Source organism: Xenopus laevis, chromosome 1L (assembly GCF_017654675.1).
Source record: "Xenopus laevis strain J_2021 chromosome 1L, Xenopus_laevis_v10.1, whole genome shotgun sequence".
Classification (NCBI taxonomy): Eukaryota; Metazoa; Chordata; class Amphibia; order Anura; family Pipidae; genus Xenopus; species Xenopus laevis.
Genome location: NC_054371.1, coordinates 152799383 through 152811770, shown reverse-complemented (window position 1 = coordinate 152811770; position 12388 = coordinate 152799383). Strand labels below are relative to the sequence as shown.

Here is a 12388-nt window from a genome sequence, read left to right as displayed (position 1 = left end):
TTAACTTTCAAGTATTTTATAGAATGTCTAATTCTAAGAAACGTTTCAGTTGGTCTTCATTATTTTTTTTATAGTTATTGAATTATTTGCTTTCTTCTACTGATTCTTTCCGGCTTTCCAATGGAGGCCACTGACTGTAAGGCTACACATTTATTGTTATTGCTACTTGTATTGCTCATCTTTCTATTGAGACCCTCTCCTATTCATATTCCAGTCTTGTATACAAATAAATTCATGGTTGCTAGGACATTTTGGACCGTAGCAACAAGACTACTGAAGACTACTGAAATTGCAAACTGGAGAGCTGCTGAATAAAAAGCTAAAAAACTCAAACCAATAGGTGGCTATTGACATGAAATTTACACCAGATGCCGGTAACAACCTCAAGTAATCCACATATACAAAGCAATCAAAACAAATAAATCCATAAATTAAGTTATATGAAATAAAATGGAATCACACAGGGAATAAGTATTGAACACACTTAGGGGCAGATTTATCAAGGGTCGAAGTAGATTCGAGGGAATATTCGAATTTCAAAAAGTTAGAATTTCGAAGTAATTTTTTGGGTACTTCAACCATCGAAAAGGCCAAATTCTACTATTCGACTTCGATTCAAACGATTCGAATAAAAAATCGTTTGAATATTCGACCATTCCATAGTCGAAGTAGTGTCTCTTTAAAAAAAATTCCACTTCAATACTTCACCAAATCAAACCGAATTGCTATGTTAGCCTATGGGGACCTTCTACAAACATTTTCTAAGTTTTTTTACAATCGAATAAAAATCGTTCGATCGATCGCTAAAATCGTTCTGATCCTTCAATTCGAAGGATTTAATCGTTCGATCGAAAGATTTTTATTCGATCGCAGGATGCCCAATTTTGTTGAAAAACCTTCGAATTCGAATATTGATGGTTTTCAATTCGATAGTCGATTTTCGAAGATTTTAACCACTCAAAATTCGACCCTTGATAAATCTGCCCCTTTAATTTATTTAAGTAGAAAAGCCTTTCTTGGTAGTGACAGCTTCAATACGTCTCCTGTATGGAGAAACTAAACTCATGCATTGCTCAGGGGTGATTTTGGCCCATTCTTCTACACTAACTGTCTTTAAATCTTGAAGGCTAGGTTTAGAGGGTTTTCTCAATACTGACATATTTCATCAGGTTTCTTGGCTTTCCATGGCTTTTTGCACCTCTTTTCTTCATGTGTTCAATACTTTTTCCCTATGTCATTCCACTTTATTACACATAACTTAATTTATGGACTTATTTGTTTTGTTATTTTATTTCTTTGTATGTGTGGATAACTTGGGTTGTTACCAACATCTGGTGTAAATTTCATGTCAATAGCCCCATTACAAATATATTTACTGAGAAAAACTTTGATGTGTTCAATACGTAGGGGCGTATTTACTAAGGGTCGAATATCGAGGGTTAATTTAACGAAGTTAAATCCTTCAACTTTGAATATCCAAGTCGACGGATTTACCGAAATTTTTTGAATCAAATGATTCGAAGGATTTTAATGCATCGATCGAACGAAATTCCTTCGTTCAGAAATTTGCTAGAAAGCCTATGGGGACCTTCCCCATAGGCTAACATTAAGGCTCGGTATGTTTTAGGTGGCGAAGTAGGAAGTCGAAGTTTTCTTTAAAGAGACAGTACTTTGATTATTGAATGGTCGAACGATCGAACTATTTTTAGTTCAAATCGTTCGTTTTGAAGTCAAGTTGTACTCGATGGTCGAAGTAGCCAAAAAAAAGCATATGAAATTCGAAGTTTTTTTTCCTTCTTATCCTTCACTCGAGCTAAGTAAATGTGCCCCGTATTGTCACTGCTGGTGTATAGCTCTCTACTTCATACTAAAAGATAATTTAAAGATGAACAGCCCCCTATATATAATCCTATATGGGAATTTTCAGAAATTCATCAGATGTAGAGACTTTTACAAGGACTTTTATTTCTCGCATACACCAAAGCAATAATAACTGATGGAACTTAGAGGTCTTTTTACAAATGCTGCTTTTTTTCCTAAATAACAGTGTAATTGGGTCAGGATAGCTGCAGTTATGGTGTGAAATGGCATCTATGTGTGATTATTTAAGCACAAGTCTGATGCTAATATTGACTTAGCCCAGAGTGGAAGTCTGGAATAATCAGGTAGAGCACAGAGACCCATACTTGAGTGCAGAGATCTGTGTCTACAGGTCCTTATGTTGGGAAAGGGTGTAAGTACTAAAAATATAGGGGCAAATTTACTTACCTACAAAGTTGTGCCAGCATTGGCTTCGCCACACTTCGGCAGGCGTAGATTCGCCAGGGCTACGCAAATTCACGAAGATCTGAAGTTGCGCACAAGTTACCGATCGTTTGCGAAGTTGCGCTAGCAATGTTACGATCAGCATTCATAAAATAGAGTTGTTATTTTGCCCTATACATGTGCCCACTGTATAGTTTAGGTGCCATATTTTAGGAAATGTAGGGGGGTACCCCCCAAAAAATTTACGATCTTTTTCAGCCCATCACCCTTAAAAAGTAAAAGACGCCTAGGTTTTTTTGGGACTTCAACTTTCAACTTTTTTTGAAGCAAGTCCTATCTACTCTACGCAAGAGGTAACGTTCACGCAACTTAGTGAATTAGCATAGTTACGTCCCTTCGCCAGAGTGCAACTTCGCCTGGCGTAAGGGTGCGAAGTAGCACTAGAGTAGGTCCACCTCGCTAGCGAATTTAGCCAATGTTAATTTGAATGTTAATTCAGTTTCAGTTTTTCTCTTAAAACTTGAAAAGTGTTTTCATTGATAAACAGTGAGATAAGTTTTTCATGGCATGCATGTGAAAATAAAATACTGAGGAGTGTTTCTGCGGTCTGCAGGTGGTGCGATGCTGCAGATGATTCTATGGTAGATATGCCAAGAGGTTTTATTTGGGCACAAATACATTTAAAATAACTTCTATGTTACCAATATATTGCTGTAGGTTTCTAGGTTTTCTTTATCTAAACTGAGATATAAGTAATAATCTAAGTCTAAGAGATAAGTACTTACTTGATTTTTCTGTTCTAGCTGATATTATCCCTATCAAAGCTTAGGGATATAATATTTGTGCTGATTTGTGCCAATACTGCCAATACGATTCTGATGACAAGGTGTGCAAACCAATAGTGAGGGATTGCCCTGGCACTGCTTTCCTAGGAAATATTAGTAGATGTCTTGGGATATGACATCTGGGACTGTGTGCTGCATCATTTCCAACCCCATCATGGAAATTTGTTTTGACAAAAAGGGACATATATGTATAAAATGCAAGTGAATTAAAAGAAAAACACAATCATGTCAAAACAGTATCCTCTGCAGTCACCTATAAATATATAAAGGGATCGTATAATAATCTCTCTAATGCTTTATTTACCAGTAGGTCTTTCCAGCTGACACAAGGTCACCCATTTCCGATTAGAAGAAAAGAGGTTCCGCCTAAATATTCGGAAGGGGTTTTTTACAGTGAGAGATGTGAAGATGTGGAATTCTCTCCCTGAATCAGTTGTACAGGCTGATACATTAGATAGCTTTAAGAAGGGGTTGGATGGCTTTTTAGCAAGTAAGGGAATACAGGGTTATGGGAAATAGCTCATAGTACAAGTTGATCCAGGGACTAGTCCAATTGCCATTTTGGAGTCAGGAAGGAATTTTTCCCCCTCTGAGGCAAATTGGAGAGGCTTCAGATGGGTTTTTTTGCCTTCCTCTGGATCAACTAGCAGTTAGGCAGATAAAAAAAAACTTTAAAAGGTTGAACTGGATGGACGTGTGTCTTTTTTTCAACCTTACTTACTATGTTACTATGTTACCTGCAGTTTGGTTAAAACAGGATATAGTAATGATATGATTTACATAATTCATACAGGTATAGGATCTCTTACCTAAAACCTGGTAAGCAGAAATCTAGATAATAGGTTCCCTTAATCTGAAAAATAAAATAGTACCTTGTACTTCATTGTATCTAAGATGAATAAATGCAAATTAGTGGCAAAACAATCTTATTAGGTTTATTTAATTTTTAAATGATTTTAAGTAGAATTAAGGTATGGTGATCTAAATTATGTGAAAACCACTTATAACTGCAGGTCCAGATAATGTTCAGAAGAAGATCTATAACTCATGCCGGTTATATAGTCACTGGCAGCATTATGCAAATAATGTTCAAATGTTCTGTTGAGTTCCTTAAAACCTGCAGAGGAATCAGATGAGCTGCATCCAACTGCCAAACCCATAACTCACGCTGTCAATATGAAGTTGTTTCTTGTTATTTTATTATCACTTTTGTCAGGTAAGAATGTTCTTTATGGAGTATTAGAATTCCAATCATCTCATAACATTTTATTAAAAAAATACCATTATGTCTTATGTTTTCCAGGAGGTCACTGTGATGTACAACTTGACCAGTCAGAGTCAGTGGTGATAAAGCCGGGAGGGTCTCACAAACTGTCCTGCACAGCCTCTGGCTTCACATTCAGTAGTAGCTGGATGAGCTGGGTTAGACAGGCTCCTGGGAAAGGATTACAGTGGGTGTCTGCTATTACCAGTGATGGGAGTAGCACATACTACACTGATTCAGTTAAAGGAAGATTCACCATCTCCAGAGACAATAATAACAACAAGTTATATCTGCAAATAAACAATCTACAATCTGAAGACACTGCCGTGTATTACTGTGCTAGAGAGGGACACAGTGACAAATAGTCTCAGAGCAGTGCAACAAAAACATTAATGCTGTCCTTCCAGGATTCTCCAGTTGAGGTCAACAAAAGTCCATTAACCTTCTATATATAAAGCAATACAAACGGAACATGCAAGAAGCCTATTTGTTTTCACTGTAACAATCTTATGCTAAAAACATTCTAAGAATGACAAGAAAACAAGAAGTTCATAATGCAGAAAACATTTTGATATTATTTAATTCTCTTTATTTCTAATAAAAATATTAAAGACATTTAAAACATTGACTGGAGTCACCTATATTAATGTATTAAAGGACAAGTCTAAAAAAACTACTAAAAAAATCCACTCCCACTTAAATAAAGCAGGGATTGTTTGTCCATATACTGCAAGAACTTCAAGATGGATAACTGTATCACACCTGTCTGAACAGTTCTACTCTGAATTGTATCTGATTCATTAGGAGATAAAGAGATTTATTATGTATTTTTATAGGAAATAACTCACCCTCAGTTTGGTTAAAACAAGGTACAATAATGATATGATTTACATAATTCATACAGGTATAGGATCTCTTACCTAAAACCTGATAAGCAGAAATCTAGATAATGGTTTCCCTTGTCTCTGAAAAAATAAAACATTACCTTGTACTTCATTGTATCTAAGATGAATAAATGCAAATTATTGGCAAAACACTCTTATTAGGTTTATTTAATTTGTACATGATTTTCAGTAGAATTAAGGTATGGTGACCCAATTTATCTAAAAACCACTTATAACTGCAGGTCCAGATAATGTTCAGAAGAAGATCTATAACTCATGCCTGTTATATAGTCACTGGCAGCATTATGCAAATAATGTTCAAATGTTCTGTTGAGTTCCTTAAAACCTGCAGAGGAATCAGATGAGCTGCATCCAACTGCCAAACCCATAACTCACACTGTCAATATGAAGTTGTTTCTCGTTATTTTATTGTCACTTATGTTCTTTATGGGGTATTAGAACTCCAATAATCTCATAAGAATTTATTAAAAAAAATACCATAATGTCTTATGTTTTCCAGGAGGTCACTGTGATGTACAACTTGACCAGTCAGAGTCAGTGGTGATAAAGCCGGGAGGGTCTCACAAACTGTCCTGCACAGCCTCTGGCTTCACATTCAGTAGCACCTGGATGAGCTGGGTTAGACAGGCTCCTGGGAAAGGATTACAGTGGGTGTCTGTTATTACCAGTGATGGGAGTAGCACATACTATGCTGATTCGGTTAAAGGAAGATTCACCATCTCCAGAGAGAGAAATGAACTGCAAATGAACAATCTACAATCTGAAGACACTGCTGTGTATTACTGTGCTAGAGACACAGTGACAAATAGTCTCAGAGCAGTGCAACAAAAAACATTAATCCTGTCCTTCCATGATTCTCCAGTTGGGGGCAACAAAAGTCCATTCACTTCCCATATATAAGGCAAAACAAATGGAACATGCAAGAAGCCTATTTGTTTTCACTGTAACAAACTTATGCTAAAAACATTCTAAGAATGACAAGAAAACAAGAAGTTCATAATGCAGAAAACATTTTGACACTTTGGCACAAAAGGTAACTTCTATTTATAACAGTCTCTTCCTATAACATTCACTATATCTTGATCCTGGAAATCCATTGATTTTGCAACTCAAAAGAGCTTTTCCAGCGGCAGGAAAAAATGGTAACAGAAAAATAAGCTTGATTTCAGCAACACAAAAATACAAAATATCTTACTTCAGACAAATACAGTGTCCAGTCTGCATGGAGTAAATAGTCTTCAGAGAATCTTTTTCCTCAGCGATCAGCGAGTTACAACCACATGAAACTCCAACTCTCTTCCTTCACCTGCTTCTCACTTCCTTAAAACACCCCTTGGATGTCCAGCCCACACCTCTTGCTGGTTTAACATGTGGGGGGATATTTACTATGGGTCGAATATTGAGGGTTAATTAGCGAATATCGAAGTCGAAGAATTTACCGCATTTTATTCATTTGATTGATCGTAGGAAAAATAGTTCAATTGAATGATTAAATCCTTCGAATCGAACGATTCGAAGGATTTTAATCCATCGATCGAACGATTTTCCTTCAATCCCAAATTTACAGGAAAGCCTATGGGGACCTTGCTAAAAAAGGGGGATATATATCTGCCATCCACGATATATCCCCTCTGACTTGTACAATATACAGGGCTGCCATCAGGAGGGGACGGGGGACAAGCGTACCGGGCCCGGGCATGAAGGGGGGCCCGGCAACGCTGCAATTTTTGAAGATCCGGGCCCCCCTTACGAGCGCCGTACGTCTTGCCTCTGCGTTGACGAAAGCAGAAGTGCCGAAAAGCCGATGCCGATGCGCTGAAAAGACCCGAAGTCACGAAAAAAGCCGAAGTCCTGAAGCGGTGCAAAGACCCGAAGTCACTAAAAAAGCCAAAATTGAAGTCCTGAAGCGGTGAAAAGACCCGAAGTCACGAAAGGAGGCGAAGTTGAAGTACTGAAGCCATGAGTTCAATTCTACTGAACACCAGTTTGTGTGTTTTTTTTTTAATCCCCCGGCCATCAATGTATTATTTTAATATTCCCCAATTTGTTTTTAACTTATAAGGGGGCCCCTGTCACCAATTTTTTTTTTTAGTTTTTCTTTTACATTTTTTTTTTGTTCGGGCCCCAAGTTTTTTTTAACTTATAAGGGGGCCCCTGCCACCAATGTTTTTTTTTTTTAAAAAAAATAATTTTTTTTTTAAATTTTTTTTTGGGGGGGCCCCAATTTTTTTAAGGGGGCCCTGACCATCAATAGCTTTTTATAAATTGTGTGTGGGGGGGTTACTTTTTTAGCGCTGATGTCTGTGTGGTCTTTTAACTGCGATGTGGAGTGGGCGGGATATGGGGTGGAGCTTGGTTATCAGTGTGGGCGGCCCTGACAATATATATATATAATGACAAGCTGGCTGCCTGTACACATAATTTTTGTGGGACATTAGCTATGGTAGGCAGGTATGCAGAAGATAAGGAGCATAAAGGCAGGGACACTTCAGGAAAAACTCAGGTTTATTCAGCAAACTTTTCCCAACATAAAGTCACTGGCATACAGTTCATTAGCAACTTTTTGGACTGAGATTCTTTTTTGTTTTCATTGTTTCCAGCCAGTACATAAGGAGAATATGACATCGTTTCTGCTTGACCATTTTTTTAGATGTGGTTTTTCTGGAGTTCTATTGGTGTAATATTGTTTTTCAGGCTGCCGCTGGCATTCTTCTTCCAAATTTATCTCAGGTTTTGTGGGCCATATGGAATAGACTACAGTACTGAATGATGCCCATTGTAAGTGTATCTGGAAATATTTCCCAGCCATCTTTGTCCAGTAAGTGGCGAATACTAACCAAAAGAAGTTGATTTATTTTAGGACATATTCAAAAATTATTAAGATTTTCTTTCACTCTGACACCTGTCAAACCTTTGTTTCCCAACCATGCTGAATATATTGAAAGATATGTGGATTTATTAAATCTATGTCTCACTGAATGCTATACTTTGTATAGGTCAATAACAAGTGGGGACAGTGTCGGACTGGGACACCAGGGGCCCGCCTAAAAATCTTTGACCAGGGGCCCACCAATAAATCTTAGACAAAGGGTCCACTCTTAGTACTATTATTCTTACTCTCCTATTCTCTTTACATACTATAATCTGTTATTCCATCTATTTAGCCACTTTGTTCTCATAGAAATAGGGAATGGCCATGAAATAGGCCAAATTTTTTGCAGCATGAGGGATCACTGACACCTGGGCCAATCAGAACTAGTATATAAGTCCCTATTTAGTAGCCAGTCTCTTACATATCTCAAGAGTGCTGCTTTGTTGCATTCTTTAATATTAGGAAAATGAGCTTGTCCCAGAGCTTTTGGTCATTGTAGTTTGATACTGCTGTTTCTTGGTCATTTGTTTTTCCAAAAAAAACATTATCTGATCATTTTAGGTCTTTTGGCTTAATGCAATAGAGTAACATTTGTAATGTATATAATAAGTGTGAGAGAAGTACTATAAATCTGATTTTACATTTTTTAGTACCGTTATGCACAAAAATGATTTATGTACTAAATAGAATGATATGGGCTAGTGATGTGGATTTCTTATCTTTGTCTGCATGGACTTTGTGGTCACAACCTTATTGAACCCCCACCTAATGAATTCAAATCGCTCACTATATAGATATAATCATATAAAACACAAACAGAGTCTACAATCAGAGGTGCTACAGGTAGTAGAGATTACATATAAAAACATGAAAGTTTGCACCTGTTTTTGCAATATTCAAAGTAGTTGAAATAATACATTGTGTCATGTGATGTACAATCTCTGAGGCTGACACATCTATAATCTGACAGCAAAAGGAAAAATTGTGCTCACTAAATGAGTACAGTACAGGCATAGGATCTGTTATCCAGAAAGCTTTAGAACTTTCTGGGTAACGGATCCCATGCCTGTATATTATTGGGGTCAGAATACTGGAACCACTGCAGTTATGCATATTAATATATTAAAGGACATTGAGTGTGAAAAGGTACTAAGAATACTCCCCACCTGTTAAAAGCAGCGACTATTTGTCTATATATATATATGTAATATATATATATAATATTATATATAATATATATTATATATATATATATATATATATATATATATATATATATATATATATATATAGTAATACTTTCAATACATCAGTCATCATATGTGTGGCCAGTAGTGATTTGTAATTTTGTGCGAAAAGCGAATTTTGATGCCAACATCATTTTTGGGGCCCAAAATTGACGCCAGTGACAACTCCGACGCTGGCGACAATTCTGTTGCGCATTAAAGTCAATGAGCAACCATTAATTTTTGGTGGCGACGGAATTGTAGCTGGCGTCAAAAAACTTTGAGGCCAGTGAATTTTCACTGCATTTTTGCAAATGTATTTGCCAGCGGCGAAATGTGGAAATTCACCGCAAATTCGCGCCTGGCAAATAAATTCACCCATCACTACTGGCCAGTCCTACACTCACTTTCTTCTGATTCATGAAGATGATGCACATTTTTATAGGGAGTACATTCTACTTGCAATTTGCTTTTTCTTGGATAAAGTTCCAAAATTGTTGCCCTTTTTCATCTGACAGGGATAACCTGACAGAAAATGGAAATGATGGGAGCTACAATATGGAGCTGGGCACTGCTTCTGTGTAAACTATTGTAGGGCAAAAGGAAAATTTGTGCTCATCACTAAACATTTTTAAAAACAAAGTATATAAAGGATATGATCACATAATTCCTTTCCATAACTAATAGATCCTCTGTCCTCAGCTACTGTATATCACTCACATTCTTAATGGAAGGACATTTACATGTTTTACGTTATAATGTCTTAAATAATAACTAAAATAAATAGGGCTAAAATGCCATTTTTGATACAGTGAACTTATTGCACCAGTGTAAAGTTTCAGATTCTCAATAGCAGCAATGATCCAGGACTTCAAACTTGTCACAGGGGGTCACCATCTTGGAAAGCGTCTGTGACACTCACATGCTCAGTCGGATCTGAGAAGCTGATGAGAAGCTAAGCTTAGGGGTCGTCGCTAATTATCAAGCAGAAAATAAGCTTGGCCTATAATATAAACTGATGTTACAAGGCTGATTATTACATTCTGATGCTAGTAGTAGTTGCACAGGGTCTGTGCTACCAGGTAGTAATTATCTGTATTAATTACTTTCAGCCTTATATTTTGAAATGTATATTCTATGTGTACTGTATATTGTGATTGGGTCCCTAACTAAGCTTAGTAAGTAAGGAGATGGGGAGCTACTGGGGCATCTTTGGAGACACAGATCTTTGCTGCTAAAATGCTATATAATCATGGGGTTGAGCACAGCTAATTTTCATAAAATATAATAATCATAACACTAATCACAGACCAGATATATAATCACTGGCAACATTATGCAAATAAGGTTTACATGTTCGGTTGAGTTCTTTAAAAACCTGCAGCTCCCAGATAAAGCAGAGGAATCAGATGTGCTACATCCAACTGGCAGACTCATAACTCACACTGTCAATATGAAGTTGTTTCTTGTAATGTTAATGACACTTTTATCAGGTAATAAAAATAAGGAATAATACAATTACAATTATCACATAACATTTTATTTTTTAACTATCGTTATGTCTCTTCTTTTCCAGGAGTTCACTGTGATGTACAACTTGCCCAGTCAGAGTCAGTGGTGATAAAGCCGGGAGGGTCTCACAAACTGTCCTGCACAGCGTCTGGCTTCACATTCAGTAGCTACTGGATGAGCTGGGTTAGACAGGCTCCTGGGAAAGGATTACAGTGGGTGTCTAGTATTACAGGTGATGGGGGTAGCACATACTATGCTGATTCAATTAAAGGAAGATTCACCATCTCCAGAGACAATAATAACAACAAGTTATATCTGCAAATGAACAATCTACAAACTGAAGACACTGCCGTGTATTACTGTGCTAGAGACACAGTGACAAATAATCACAGAGCAGTGCAGCAAAAACACTAATCCTGTCCTTCCATGTTGCTCCACTTGAGGGCAATACAATTCCATTCACATCTCATATATGAAAGGTAAAACAAAATGAACATACAATAAACAATCTTGCACCAAAAATCCTCTGAGAATCTCAAGAAAACAAGTAGTGATTATATTAATTATAGGTGGTGATTACAGGAAAAAATGTTTAAATAGATGTTATCTCTGGTAGAAATATTTCAAGAAATTGAAAGAAAGATGAACTTTATTTACACAACAGTACTGATGGGCGAATTTGCTCCGTTGGCTTCGCCGAAAAATGTGCGAATTTCACGAAACGGTGAAAAATTCGCGAAATGGCGCCCGTTTTTGACGCCGGCGCCCGTTTTTGGCGCCGGTGCCCGTTTTTGGCGCCCGTGTCCGCTTTTTCGGAAAAAATTTTTTTGACGCCGGCGAATTTTTGACGCTAATTTTCACGGACGTTTTGCGAATTTATTCGCTGGCGGCAAATCGCGCAAATTCGCCGCGAATTTGCGCCTGGCGAATAAATTCGCCCATCACTACACAACAGGGGTAATTCATGACCTCTAAGGCAGTGTGCAAAATACAAAAATTAGGAGTAGCACAATGCTTGTGTAAGCCTCTGTGCTGTGTTTTGGAACACAGAGACCTACTGCTGCAACAATGAATACAACATTGCTCCGTTTGGCAGTGCTGTATTCATGAGGGGGTGGGGGCATGCATGTTGACATACGCCCTCCATCCAATGATTCTCCACTAACTTCTGCATCATTCAACGACATCACATACTCTGTATTCAGGGGCGCTCCGCCAATGAGGTGAGTTGAGCAACTCGCCTCAGTCGGCAGCGGCCGCTGGGTACCAGGAGGGGGGCGAAAATGCCGCTCCTGGTACTTTAAGAGACAGATTTCCGGTTTTCAAACCCAGAAATTTGTCTCTTCTAGTGCAGAGAGCACAATTATGCTCTCTCGCTAGCGTCCTGGCCCTCTCCGCCGCCCTCGTGGACCCCCTCTGGCGCAAAAAGGTCATCGCAAAAAGGTGAGTGCACCGGGGAGGGGGTGGAAACAATACCAAGCTGCCTCAGGTGGTGGAGG

General features: G+C 37.8%; 2 gene segments (V, D, J or C); both read left to right on the top strand.

The window, feature by feature from the left end:
• Window positions 1-4265: 4265 nt before the first annotated feature.
• On the top strand, window positions 4266-4739 carry LOC108714893. The segment is given in 2 exon segments: window positions 4266-4326; window positions 4414-4739. Coding segments are annotated over 2 exon segments (366 nt in total).
• Window positions 4740-10606: 5867 nt separating this feature from the next.
• On the top strand, window positions 10607-11318 carry LOC108714886. The segment is given in 2 exon segments: window positions 10607-10870; window positions 10954-11318. Coding segments are annotated over 2 exon segments (507 nt in total).
• The last annotated feature ends 1070 nt before the right edge of the window (window positions 11319-12388 follow it).